This window comes from Montipora foliosa, chromosome 4, assembly GCF_036669935.1.
Source record: "Montipora foliosa isolate CH-2021 chromosome 4, ASM3666993v2, whole genome shotgun sequence".
NCBI classification, from domain to species: domain Eukaryota; kingdom Metazoa; phylum Cnidaria; class Anthozoa; order Scleractinia; family Acroporidae; genus Montipora; species Montipora foliosa.
In genome coordinates, this window is record NC_090872.1 from 2,378,660 (window position 1) to 2,391,159 (window position 12,500).

Below are 12,500 nucleotides of genomic sequence, written 5' to 3' on the forward strand. Positions count from 1 at the left end.
AGGAAAGAAAAATATTAAATAGATAACTTCTTACATTATGATTTTTTTTGTAGATTTTAAAAAGTGTAAGTGATTCGTGTTTTAAAAAAAGTAGGGGTCACCGATGAGCCAAACGAGTAAAATCGATGTGATGTTGCGAAGGTCTTGGAAAATTTCTTTTGCCACGTTTTTGCGTGACCTGTCGGGGAAGGACTGGATCCCAAGACAGGATCCATCGATAAAAGGTTATTAATAACTTTCTCGAGCATAGCAACGAAGTTTCAAGCAGGTGTCATCTTTATTTGGTTAGTGTTTTGTGTCATATCTCCCCATTGCCCTCATGCTCAACTTCTGGAGTGTGTTTTTGTGAAGTGTAAGCTCTGGTTGTTTCCCCGTAGGTCCGCACTATTCAAGTGGATGAGGAAGAAAATATAATTCTGCTCTATTTTCAAAAACATGCGCTCATTTTCAACTAAGAAGTTCCTAGTGTAGTAAAAACATTTATAAAAAAACAGCCAAATGAAATTTACGCAATGTCGCTGACTCAAACTAAGCTTCCTCGAGTTTTCAAAACTTTCAGCCACTACTCGATTAGCTACCTTTTCCAGCCTCCCGCTCCTTTCTCTTAAACGTTTCATGATGAATTGGAAATAAATGTACCGGTCTTTGGCCGGCCTGGAATTTTTTCCCAGGCGTTTTTGTCGCCATAATATCTTAACTAATGCTTGCGCAGTAAAAGTTGCGCACAAACAATTAGCGCGAACGTACTTAATTATCAAAGACCAAGATTTCTGGATAAGTTGATTAAAGTATGAAGTCCAAAAAATAGTGAATATCTCAAATTGTGGTTGTGAAACAGAGATTACTTATATCTTTTGCTATGAGCTCTAAAATGACTCGGCCAAATCGCTTAAGTGTTTTTTTGTTGTAGTATCTTAATCATGCTTTAAAGGTTGTCCAGTAATGTCCAGCAAATCTCAATGGTTGTCTCTGACAATCAACGACTTTGTGAAGTTTTGATTAAGTAAGTATTACCAAGTTCCGCACCCTGCTCCAAACAGCTTTGCTAGAGTAATAATTCTTCGGACGTTTGACTCCAATATTTTTTATTTCAGATGGTCAATGGAACTTTAACAACTATCACCTGTTGGATCTCGGCCGTCCACATCACTCCATCCGCTGTATGGCAGTGGTTCACGATAGGGTTTGGTGTGGCTACCGTAATAAGATCCAAGTTATACATCCCCGGAGTATGAAAGTTGAGGTAGGTAATGAAACGTGACGTGGGTTTCATGAGGCAGGGAAGAAGAGAAGATAGCAGCTTCATTCTATCTCAATAAAGCAACTTCCACTTGAGCTAGATTTGCAAAAACACGTTGCACAGAGTGAAAGTCCAACCACCCTGATTATTTAATCGTATGTTTTTTTGCACAGAAAACCTTTGACGCTCATCCTCGACGCGAGAGCCAGGTCCGTCAATTGGCCTGGATAGGAGATGGTGTGTGGGTGTCCATTCGCTTGGACAGTACACTAAGGCTCTACAATGCTCACACCTACAATCATCTGCAGGACATTGATATCGAACCGTATGTTAGTAAGATGTTGGGTAAGTTTTCTCTTTGCAGTGTTTTCTCAGCAAATAAGGAAAACAGGCATCGTTAGCAGATTTTAATCTGGGGTAAAACTCCACCCAAACCAACACTCAATGTCTTTAAATAACTGAGGAGATAGTGCTGTCTTTGAAATGAAATCTGCAAATGGTTTGACTTTCTTCTCGGATAAGTACGATAAACCGAAGGTCCCGTCTCACAACCCTTCGATTAATGTTACAGTCGCGCTAATTAGTAGAGCTTGAGAGTGATGATTACAATAGTTGGATTGGGGGCACAAATCTTCTCTGTTATTTGAACCTTTTGGGGCCCTTATTCAGAAAAAAGTGTGAAACAAGGAAGCTTGGTTAAACCTAGTCAAGCAATCAGAATGTGATTTGTGTCGAAGAATATGGAAAACTTCCATAAAATAGGATAAGGCCAGAGCAATTTCTTCAGAGTTAAGTTCTTTGATTGATATACCTGCCAGCATTTTAAGTCAAGTGCGTAAGAGTTACTAGAATTTCCGACGATTTCCCGACTGTATTGAAACAACACTGAAGATGACTCAACCAGAGTCACGTGTAATAGCAGTTGATCACGCTATCTCTATACGACTTACGAGTTGGTGTAAAGGACTTAAGCACTAGTAATGAGGCCCATTTTCTGGAATTTTTATTCGCGGCCAAACTTGAAATTGGATATTTAATTTACATGTGATAGCTTTATGAGTAAGAAACTTGAAATTGGCAGTCGTTCGGGAGGTTAATATTTTGGATCCACACTGACAGTCGTGAAACTCGCTGGCAATTCGCGAGAGTTGGCAGGTCTACAATCATTCTGAGTTCGTACTTGACCTGTCTTAGAGTGCTCTTTTTGTTGTTGTTTACCAATTCAATTTTTTTGTTCATTTTAGGAACCGGCAAATTAGGTTTCTCCTTTGTTCGAATTACATCATTGATGCTGACGAATGACCGCCTTTGGGTTGGAACCGGAAATGGGGTCATTTTGTCTGTACCTCTCGTAGCTGCACGCCCCGCAAGGGATGATGGTGAAACGACAACAAACTCTCCTGCTAAAGGAGGAACGGGCGGACCTGGTGGAGCAGTGCGTGTGTACAGTAATGAGGGCAAAGATGGCGAGGCAACAAGGGGAGCGAGTTTTATGCCCTACTGTTCCATGGTAAGTGGAATGCAAGTTGTCGTCGTTGCAAAACGATGCTTGTTAATTCTCCTGCAACGTGTTCGTTAGACCAATGTTAAAGCTTTGGTATAAAATATCCTCATCTTAAATGAATACGTAGACAGCAAAACAGCCGTATTTTGCCTTGGTCGAATGCGTCTCGTCAAGCCAAAGGTCTGGAGCAAGGGTGAAAACGAGGAGTGAGACTGGGGAGAGACGCCAAAACATATGATTTTTAGGCTCGCACGCGAAGCAAGCGAGAATCCGCGTCTTCAAGAAACGAAAAGAAAAACTGACTACAGTCTAATATGTGGTTAATTTTGTTTTAGGTGAACGCCCAGTTATCATTTCACGGTCATCGTGACTCAGTCAAGTTCTTTGTGGCGGTACCAGGCTCCGTGAAAAGGTTATCTCAGCCAGTGCCACCTAACAAGACAGTTAGTCCTAGTGGACTCGCAGCAAAGTCCAGCCCGGAGAAGACTGTGACAGAGTCCATGCTGTTGGTGTTGTCTGGCGGAGAGGGGTATGTGGATTTCCGTTTGGGAGACGGTGAGGAGACTGCTCTGGAGGAACAAGGCGGTGACTTGATATCTGTTACGGCACGCGGTCAGTCAACCAACGAGAGAAGCCATATTATGGTCTGGCAGGTGTCATCCTCATGATGATGATTATGACAGACTTGAGCTTGTTCTTGTTAAAGGAAATGAAGCAGGCTAAGAGATACGCATAAGCATTAGAGACTTTCTCGTCTTATTTTGTCTCAACACCAAATCAAGAAAGAAACCTCTTCTCACCTTCACCTTCATGTTTCTGTAACAAGCAAAGAAGAGGAAAGTCTCTATATTTCTTATGACGTTTGATCCTACTGGGTATTGTGCTTGGAGGCTAGTTTTACAGTGGTAGAGGAAAACGGAAACGTCGGTCTACATGGGCAGATTAAGCTTATGTTCAAGCTCCCTTAGGAGTAATAGCCCAATTTCAATTTATTAAAAATCAAAATTCATTCCAAAACAAAAGGCATCATCTCGAGGCTCTAGGGAATGAACTCATACAAATCCTTAAGGACGGTGCCAACTATTGTTATTGCGCATACGTTCTGCGCATCTCGAGATACTCGGATTTCCAATGGGTGTTACTTATTTGCGCGGCTCAAAACTATGTGGCGAAAGCAGAACTTAGCAAGTGCTCAGAGTATCCATAAAGAAAACTGAGGGTAACCACCCATTTTCAGATACAATTGATCATCAATCTGGAAAAGAACGCCATACATTGCTTTGTATTTTAAAGCTTTTTACAAATATTGTTGTTTAAGGACGGTGCCTACTATTGTTATTGTTTACTAATGCAGGAGAAGGAGAACTTAGCAAGTGCTCTTGCTATCCAAAAAGAAAATTGGGGGTAGCCAGCATTTTTCAGAGATAATTAAGCTTTAATTTGGAAAGGGACGCCATACAATGCTTTGTATTTTAAAGCTTTTTACTAATTGGTTACCCCCAATTTTCTTTTCAGATTTTAATAACACTTGTTGAGATCTGCTTTTCCCGCATATCCGTACAACCGCGCAGAAATTCCTTTGAATTAGTAGGCACCGTCCTTAATGATCTTCGAAAAATGCGTGTTTACCCCCAATTTTCTTTTTGGATTTCAATAACACTTGTTAAGATATTCTTTTCCCGCATATTCAGTAAACCGCGCAAGAGTACCTTTGAATTAGTAGGCACCGTCCTTAAATTTATTCCCCAGAGCCTCGGGATGATGCCTTTAGGACTGAATATCGAAATTAGGCTATTAATCAACGCAGATAGTCGTTTATGGCGAGCATGGCTCTTGTGGCTCGAGTCATATATCGACATATCTTTTAGTTTTTCCATTAAATTACACGGCGAAGAATTTAAGGTTGAGGTTACTGTAATGTGTTGAAGAAGTTTTAAGTTTGTAGATAACCAAAATGCATTTATTTTCACAGTGGTACTCTCTTAACTTATCAGTTTTTGGTATGAAATACACCCCATATAAGTAAGGTCTACTTTGGTAGCTGCGTTGACAGGTTTTTGTCCTGTGTTTGATTGTAAAATCTTGTGAACATTTGTAAATAAGTTCTGGGTTAATGTCCAACATATTTTGGTGGTATGTTCAATTCCTTCTGGTGTCTATTTTGTCAGATTTAATTATCTAGTGGTCGTGTTTGAAACTGGGTTAATTCCAGAGACAGTGGAAATACCCATGACAACTAGCGGTGTTCATTGGTCTTATTTCAATGTATGAACAGTAAATGCCGATTTTAATAGGCAATTTCCGAGTTCATGTCTGCCTCCTCTTCAAAGGGAATCTAAGTGTGAAGTTTTTGTGATGTTACTTTACATTTGATTGAAAACTAATTTTCACAAGAAAAACTGCCAACTTCGCATTTAGACTCGCTTTGAAGAGGAGGCAGACATGAACGTTACCGCTGTTCTAACACCTCGACTTCACCTCGAGTTTGTTACATTGTAAACCTGACTTAACTCATATTCGAACGATGGGCCCGATGTTTAATTAAACTGTGATATCTTACAATAAAATTTGTGACAAAAAAGTGAATTCTTGTCAAAGGGAACATCAGCGACCAAGAGAAAAGCAGTGTGCGACAAATCTCAGTTTTTTAGTTCTATTTTAAAAGGACGTTATTGATAGGTTTCATGCGGGTTGTGAATTACACTGATAGATGATGTAAAACGGTATCCAGCCAAAGAAAAACCACTGCAGTATTCTCTTTCGTCTGGGATACAATTTTAATATCTAACGTTCGTCAATTAATAATATACATGAAAAAATTACTTGATTCTGATTGGCTGACAGCAGTGCAGTTTAAGTGTAACAGTTCAAAAAGTGTAATACACCAGTGCAAATTACACATCGAAATTCTGTATTATGATTGGCTAATAAACAATAGGGTTTGGTCAGAACCAATCAAATCTTTTGTTTTCAAATCAAGCGCGCGTCCAGGATGGCGCAATTTATGGCGCAAATTTTTCCTGATTGCGTTATACTTGTGCGTTTCTTCTGCTTAACCATCTTGAATTTTTTCATGTAAATTTTCTCGTGCAATTTGGAATAAATAAGCACTTGAATATTTTTTCAAAGACTACAAATTGCACTCGCCCTATGGGCTCGTGCAAGTTTGGGTCGTCTTTGAAAAAATTTATTCGTGCTTATTTATTCCAAATTGCACTCGAAATCATACGATTACCTATACAAATGTCTGTAATTAAAACGCATCTTTGTAAACGAACAGGAAGTTCTTGGGCGAAATTCCTTTCCTTGGTCGTTTTCACGATGTTCGCGACTGAGGCGATTTTTTAGCCGACATAATTTTAAAGGTTCTTGCGCGTTTAGTGGAGAATACATCGGGGCCTTAAACCTATAAATAGCATGTGGAGTTGGGAAGAAGACCGCCTGATGGAAAAACTTGTCAGTGTTTTTTGTCTCAGTTTTCTTTTCTTCCATGCACCGTTGTTCTCCGGCTCCGACTGAGCCTAATGCGTCGGCTAACTTATCAGTACATATGAAGAGTAATGTGTATCTTTAACGTATGAAATGCAAAGATTAAAAAACAAAGCTAGGCATAAAATGCTGTCAGTGTTGTTTATAATTATATGGAATTGAAAGCGGTGATACACAGAACTGATTTATCAGCTGGAAATTACTGTCTACAGAGAAATTTGAAAGCTGACGTTTCGAGCGTTAGCCCTTCGCTTTAACGAAAGGCGAACGATCGAAACGTCTACGGTGGTCAATTTACCATACCAAACCAGTTGATAAACCCATTTCTGTGTTCCAGTTCCTATAGGTGGTTTTCACGTGACGTCATGGCCGCCATGTTGGTGAACGAAAACAAAAGATCTCTCATTAGTTCCTTTTGTTCGTCCACCAGCAATTGTACATTTTCAGCATTGTTATCTTTGTGTCTTGAGATTGGTTGCAAACCACCTATTGAACTCTATTCTTAACTTTTCGTTTCATAGAAGGCGAGGGGAAATCAAGAATACAAATTAGCAATGGCGTTTTGGAAAAACGAATTTTCATTGTTTTCAGTATAAAGGGGTTTAGTTTCTAAAGAAACTAAGAAACTTCGTCGGTGAGGAAACGCGGTTATTCTCCGCAATAGGCTTGTAATTCTGTAATTTTTCAACGTATTGTAATAACTCTAGTTCAGCTCAGTATCGTTTATATAGATCTATCTTCCTTTTTCTTTTTCTTTCCTTTCCTTTTCTTTCTTTTCTTAATCTCCTCCTATTTAATTACTTTATGTTCAAGTGTCCTCTGCCCGCCTCGACTAGCTGAGCCATATGCGAGCAGAGGAGTTGCTATGTATATTTCTGTGAGCGAATAAAAATGAAATGAAAGCTCAAAAGCATGGCTATTATGACGTCTTGTGCAAGAAACTTCTGCTCACAACTTTACAGAGGCCATGATATACACATCTCCACTTATTTCGAGAAATGCACATAATTAGATTTCGATTTTGACCTCCAACACGAAATGTCCCTTTATTAAAGTCTAAGCCTTTGCTACATATTTCTAGCAACAAGGTTAGGGAAAGGGTTAGCGTTATTGTTAGGTCAGGGTAACTGATGTAGCACTTTATCCTTACTTAAGAAGCAGCTTTTTAGGGACACTTTGTGACGTTAATTGTCTGTTTTCCGAGATATGAGTGATGTTGAAGTTGGGGAAAAGAACAAGGGGACACCTCGTGACGCTTATTGAAATAAGCGTGCATCTAATTACGTGTATTCCTTATAAAAGGAAGTTAACGCGAAATTTTCAAATTCGCGTTAATTTAAGTCGTGTTAATTTGTGTTAGCGATAATGTCCACGCTTTTGATTAAACATCCCTTTAATTTCCATGACCTCCAGAGATTCTTGTCACCTAGCCAAACAATAAGTCTTATTCATGGACTTTATTTCACATCAATTTTTCATAAGAGTACATCGCTTAGTGTGTTTCAAATGCATTTTCTTCGTGTTCTCAACAAATTCCTTATTTATTTATTTATTTATTTATTTTTTGGGGGGTCTACTTCCTACATTTTGAAATGTAGTCTTTTCCACCCATGAGCTGAAGACCTAAGACAAAGGAAGCGTCAATTTGTCAACATTTGTTCATCTTCTCGCTTTTCCATTTCTACATATTTGTGTCCATATATGGGCATAAAATTGCAACCTCGTTCCCAGGGTTTTTCGCCCCAGGGCTCTCGGCGATGAAAAGCCCTGGGAACGAGGTTGATAACATTGGCGTCCTAAAATCCCAAGCTTTATTCCAACGGAAAGGAGTTGCAAGTTACACGCTTCATAGTCATGTGCTTCTGCTTTGAAAGAATAAACTTATTCGTCTTTCACATCGACAAAACGGCTTGAAGCCATTTCGAAAAAAACCGCTTGGGTGATTGTAGCTTAATAATCACCTCAATTTCAACCAACCAACGAAGAGAACTTTCATTATTCACCAATGTATTTATACTAATGGTTAATAATTTTAATCCATGAAGAAGTCAAACGGTGTGTAACGAAATATTGGAATGTTTATTATTTTTGTCTTTTCTGCAAATTTCATGACTTGATCTACCGGGATTCAACGCCTTTGCTTTTTGGAATTGGCCCTCGCTGAAAAAAACTTATTGTTCACCTGACAAATAGCCATAAATTCTTTCACTGCTGACTTTTCTACCACCAGTATAACCCTTAACTGCTGCATTTTTTCTCAACATAAGACACCAGAGAAACCACTCACAAAGAATGAACTATACCGTGACTATACCTTTCTTTCTATTTACGCTATTACAATAATATTTTCAGAACATATACAATAAAAAGTTTGCCATCGTTTGAGCTATCTTTATTGAGGTGAAAGCAGGGCCTAAATACAATTTGATTGATCTAAATAAAGAAATACAGTAAACACGCATTACACAAGTTCATGTGCGCAATTCTTTTAGGCAAAAGGACCTTTTCAAGGAAGGAAACATGCATAATAATGTCTTGAATCACTTGATTTCACCTATAATTTTCTCATACCTAATGTTTTTACTTGCTTGCCAGACAAATGTTGTAGATTTTCGTAGCCGAACGCTCAACACTGAGTTTTGCCTTTGTGAAGTCAAAAACATTCATGGCGACCACAGGCTCCCCAAGCTGAAAATAGGTGGTGTATGCGACAGTTTGTGTATATAGAGAATTGTATGGGAAAATCACCGATCGTAAAAAAATTGTGTAAATAACTATCCATTTGAAATAAAGTTTTCCTACCTCAAATGTGTGACCAACTTGTCTCTTTTGCCGAGTTTTGAGCCATTCTGACGCCGTTTGGTGAAGTGATCCGGAAGGCCGTTACTGAAATAATAGGAAGGCCGGTAACTCCATCCATCGCCGGCCAGACCTCACTCCACAAATCGTTTTCTCCTCAACAGGAAAAGTCCCGAATCGCAATAAAAACAACAGTTCCATAAAGCCCAATAAATTTCACTCCAAATACGTGTGTTTCGGCGGCCGAAAGACTCGTGACGAACACGACCGTTGTTGACTGCCCGGTCACAAGTCAACAACGGTCGTGTTGCCAGCGCGCGGTCAAATTCAAATGAACCAATCAGAGTTGAGGCTGAAACCATCTTGCGAGTTTCCGTTGTTGACTGCCCGGTCACAAGCCTCTGAGGAAAGCCGAAGAGGTGAATTTTAAGGCAAAGTTTTCGTTCGTCACGAGTCTTTCGGCCGCCGAAACACACGTATTTGGAGTGAAATTTATTGGGCTTTATGGAACTGTTGTTTTTATTGCGATTCGGGACTTTTCCTGTTGAGGAAAAAACGATTTGTGGAGTGAGGTCTGGCCGGCGATGGATGGAGTTACCGGCCTTCCTATTATTTCAGTAACGGCCTTCCGGATCACTTCACTAAACGGCGTCAGAATGGCTCAAAACTCGGCAAAAGAGACAAGTTGGTCACACATTTGAGGTAGGAAAACTTTATTTCAAATGAGATAGTTATTTACACAATTTTTTTACGATCGGTGATTTTCCCATACAATTCTCTATATACACAAACTGTCGCATACACCACCTATTTTCAGCTTGGGGAGCCTGTGTGGCGACGGGTCGTGTTTCACCTTCTATTCTTTTCAAGTGAGATTAACCTTTCTATCATCCAAAAATGGCAGAACGTGTCACACTAGTTGTCCTTTAGGGTATACGAAACAATCCCATTGCATGTATGCCCCTATAGGAACAAATTTCGGACAGCACTTTGGGACACTCTCTCGTGTCAAGTATTCTCGACATCCGCAGTGGGAGGTCACGTAATCCTATGTCGAGAAAACTCGACAACAGCAGTGAAAGAGTTTTAAATGAGTAGTACTGTAAAGGCAATATAATTTTTTTTCCTGTGTGAAGCTCATGTATTGTTTTGACTTTAGTTCACCACGTTATAGCTACATTGTTGGTGTCCGCACATCAGTCCATTTGTATTTGTTTGTATTGATTGGCCGACCTCAGCCAATGAAAGTCAACACTCAGAGTTCCTATTGATCAATTGTATTTGTAGTATACAATACGTTTCACATGTAGCAAAGTTGACAAAATGTAAATAAGCAAATCGGAAAAATTGTCAGATTTACAACTATAAAGTTTTTCTTTTTTCCTATCATTTTTCCGTGCAAAAAAAATTACTTTCGAATGAAATAAATCATATATTGAACTGCGGATATGAAATCAAGTGAAGCTATGATCGTCGCAGTTATGAACGCAATTTTAGCGATTGCGTAGAGAAGCCGGAAATAGCTCAGTTGGTTAGAGCGTCGCACCGGCATCGTGAGGTACATACATATCTTTATTTGGTTAAGCAGTTTAATTAAAAGAGCAACCTGTATACTAATTACTAATTTAAAATTCACTAGATAAAATCAATAGATATGCATGTAATGATTTGAGATAAGACGAATAGAAAACGAATTGAAATGCGTGAGACTAAAGCATACGTACAAGTCCTAAGACTAATTAGAAAGTTAAAAGATCTAACCTGATTACTGGAAATTGTATAAAGCTAAAAATAAATATACATAATATCTTTATGTGCAATTGTTGGTGTCTTAAAAGAAAAATGATTTATATCCTTAGAAAATCGCCTCAACATTTGTTTAAAACTGTCCTAATTAGTACCATGATTAAACCTAACAATGCTATTGAGAAAGTTCCAGATGACGGGACCCCTATATTGGACTGCTTTTTCATCAATTTCATACTCAGGTCCTGGAATCTTGAATTGGACGCCATTGCGAGACGATCTAGTCTGTGTCTTTACATTGAAGAGGTCTTTAAGAAACTGTGGTACTCTCAGACTGTCTTCCTGGAGGATATCATAGGCGCTTTTTATAAACGTACGAGAACGGAAGCCAGTTCGATGTTTGAGGAATTATTCGATCATCTACCATTTGTCCTTGCTGATGTATGATTCGTGTGGCTCTTGCATGAGTGGGGTTTAGAGTATCCAGATTTGCTGAGGAACAATTGTCCCAGACCATTATACCGTAGGTCACCATCGGAATAATAGATCTAAAGGGAATCTCTTCCAGGACAGATCAAGCTTTACTTATACTCTTTAATGGCCCGCGTTAAAAATGTTTCGTGCCATCAGAATCCTGGATTCTTCTATTTGTTCAAATAAATAGCTAAGGGCCTCTTCATATGAGCCCGGTTTCCGAGATCTGCCTCACCCCTCAATCCTTTGTAAATATTTCGATGTGTTCATATGAGAGAGCAGGTTGGCTCGGCTGCCAAGATCTCGGTTTTTCCAACCGGGATCCCGGTAAGTGGGCTGGAAATTTTACAACAAATGTTCCGAAAGTTCTAGGTCTCAAATCGTCTTCCGTACAGATATTTTCCGAAAATTGACGTTGGATCGGGGCGTTGGATGCCCTGCAATTACCGATTTTTACTTCTCTTTCCTTCGATAGTGAAGCTTGGAATAGTTTCATTTTATAGTTAACGTAAAGTCAAAAGAAATTTGAGGTTGCTTAAACAAAGAAAACCGAGAAATTCTCACCAGCTAGGCTTGTTTATTACACTTCGCGCCTGAATGGTCGCGTCACCACTTCAGTTCACATTTTTCATCTTGGAAAAGCGGGCTGAAAGTCGCCTAGCCTGCGAACCGCCGGAAATACGTCTGCGTTTGCAGGCTAAAAGTCGCCATATGAAACAGAAAAATTTCATCTCGCCGAAGAACCGGGACAACCCGGTCAACTGAGATCATGTGAAGAGTTCCTTAAGTATTGTAAACCAAATTTCAAATTAACTTTCTCGTTTTTCACATACGGAAGTTCCATGTTGATCAGAAGAACCTATTTTTAAAAAAAAGATGATCCTTACTTTGGTGGACATATGAAATGTTTACCCTCTAATAGAGACGCAAGTTTCTCTGTGTTAACACTGGTGAAGTACTAGTGCGTTTCTGCTCAATGGATCTAGAAAGCCTATAGACTAGTATAGAGCAGTTCACGTTCACTGGAGCCAGCTCACTGAGTTCACTGCTGAAACCGTCCAGTAATGAGACAATTCCTAGAGTTTTGTGAATGCAGTATCCAAAAAATTACCTCACAAATCTCACAGAAATCAATCGGTTTATTTTTTAGTAGAATGTCGATGGACAAAGAATGTTTCAATCCAGAAGGTATGAACAAATGTGATGATGAACGGACGTGATAACAGTTTCTTGTTTCCTGAAAATTGA

General features: G+C 39.3%; 1 protein-coding gene across 3 annotated transcripts in view; it reads left to right on the forward strand.

Annotated features, from left to right (window-relative positions):
* Positions 1-6,354, forward strand: part of LOC137999527 (C-Jun-amino-terminal kinase-interacting protein 4-like) — a 32,298-nt gene extending 25,944 nt beyond the window's left edge. For 2 of the 3 annotated variants that reach the window (XM_068845310.1, XM_068845311.1), the window contains exons 20-23: positions 1,095-1,243; positions 1,414-1,585; positions 2,485-2,750; positions 3,080-6,354. In XM_068845310.1, coding sequence (XP_068701411.1) covers positions 1,095-1,243; positions 1,414-1,585; positions 2,485-2,750; positions 3,080-3,412 — 920 coding nt within the window. In that variant the 3' untranslated portion in view covers positions 3,413-6,354. The remainder of the gene's footprint in view (positions 1-1,094; positions 1,244-1,413; positions 1,586-2,484; positions 2,751-3,079) is intronic. The other variant, XR_011122967.1, reaches the window with a different exon arrangement.
* Positions 6,355-12,500: the final 6,146 nt, after the last annotated feature.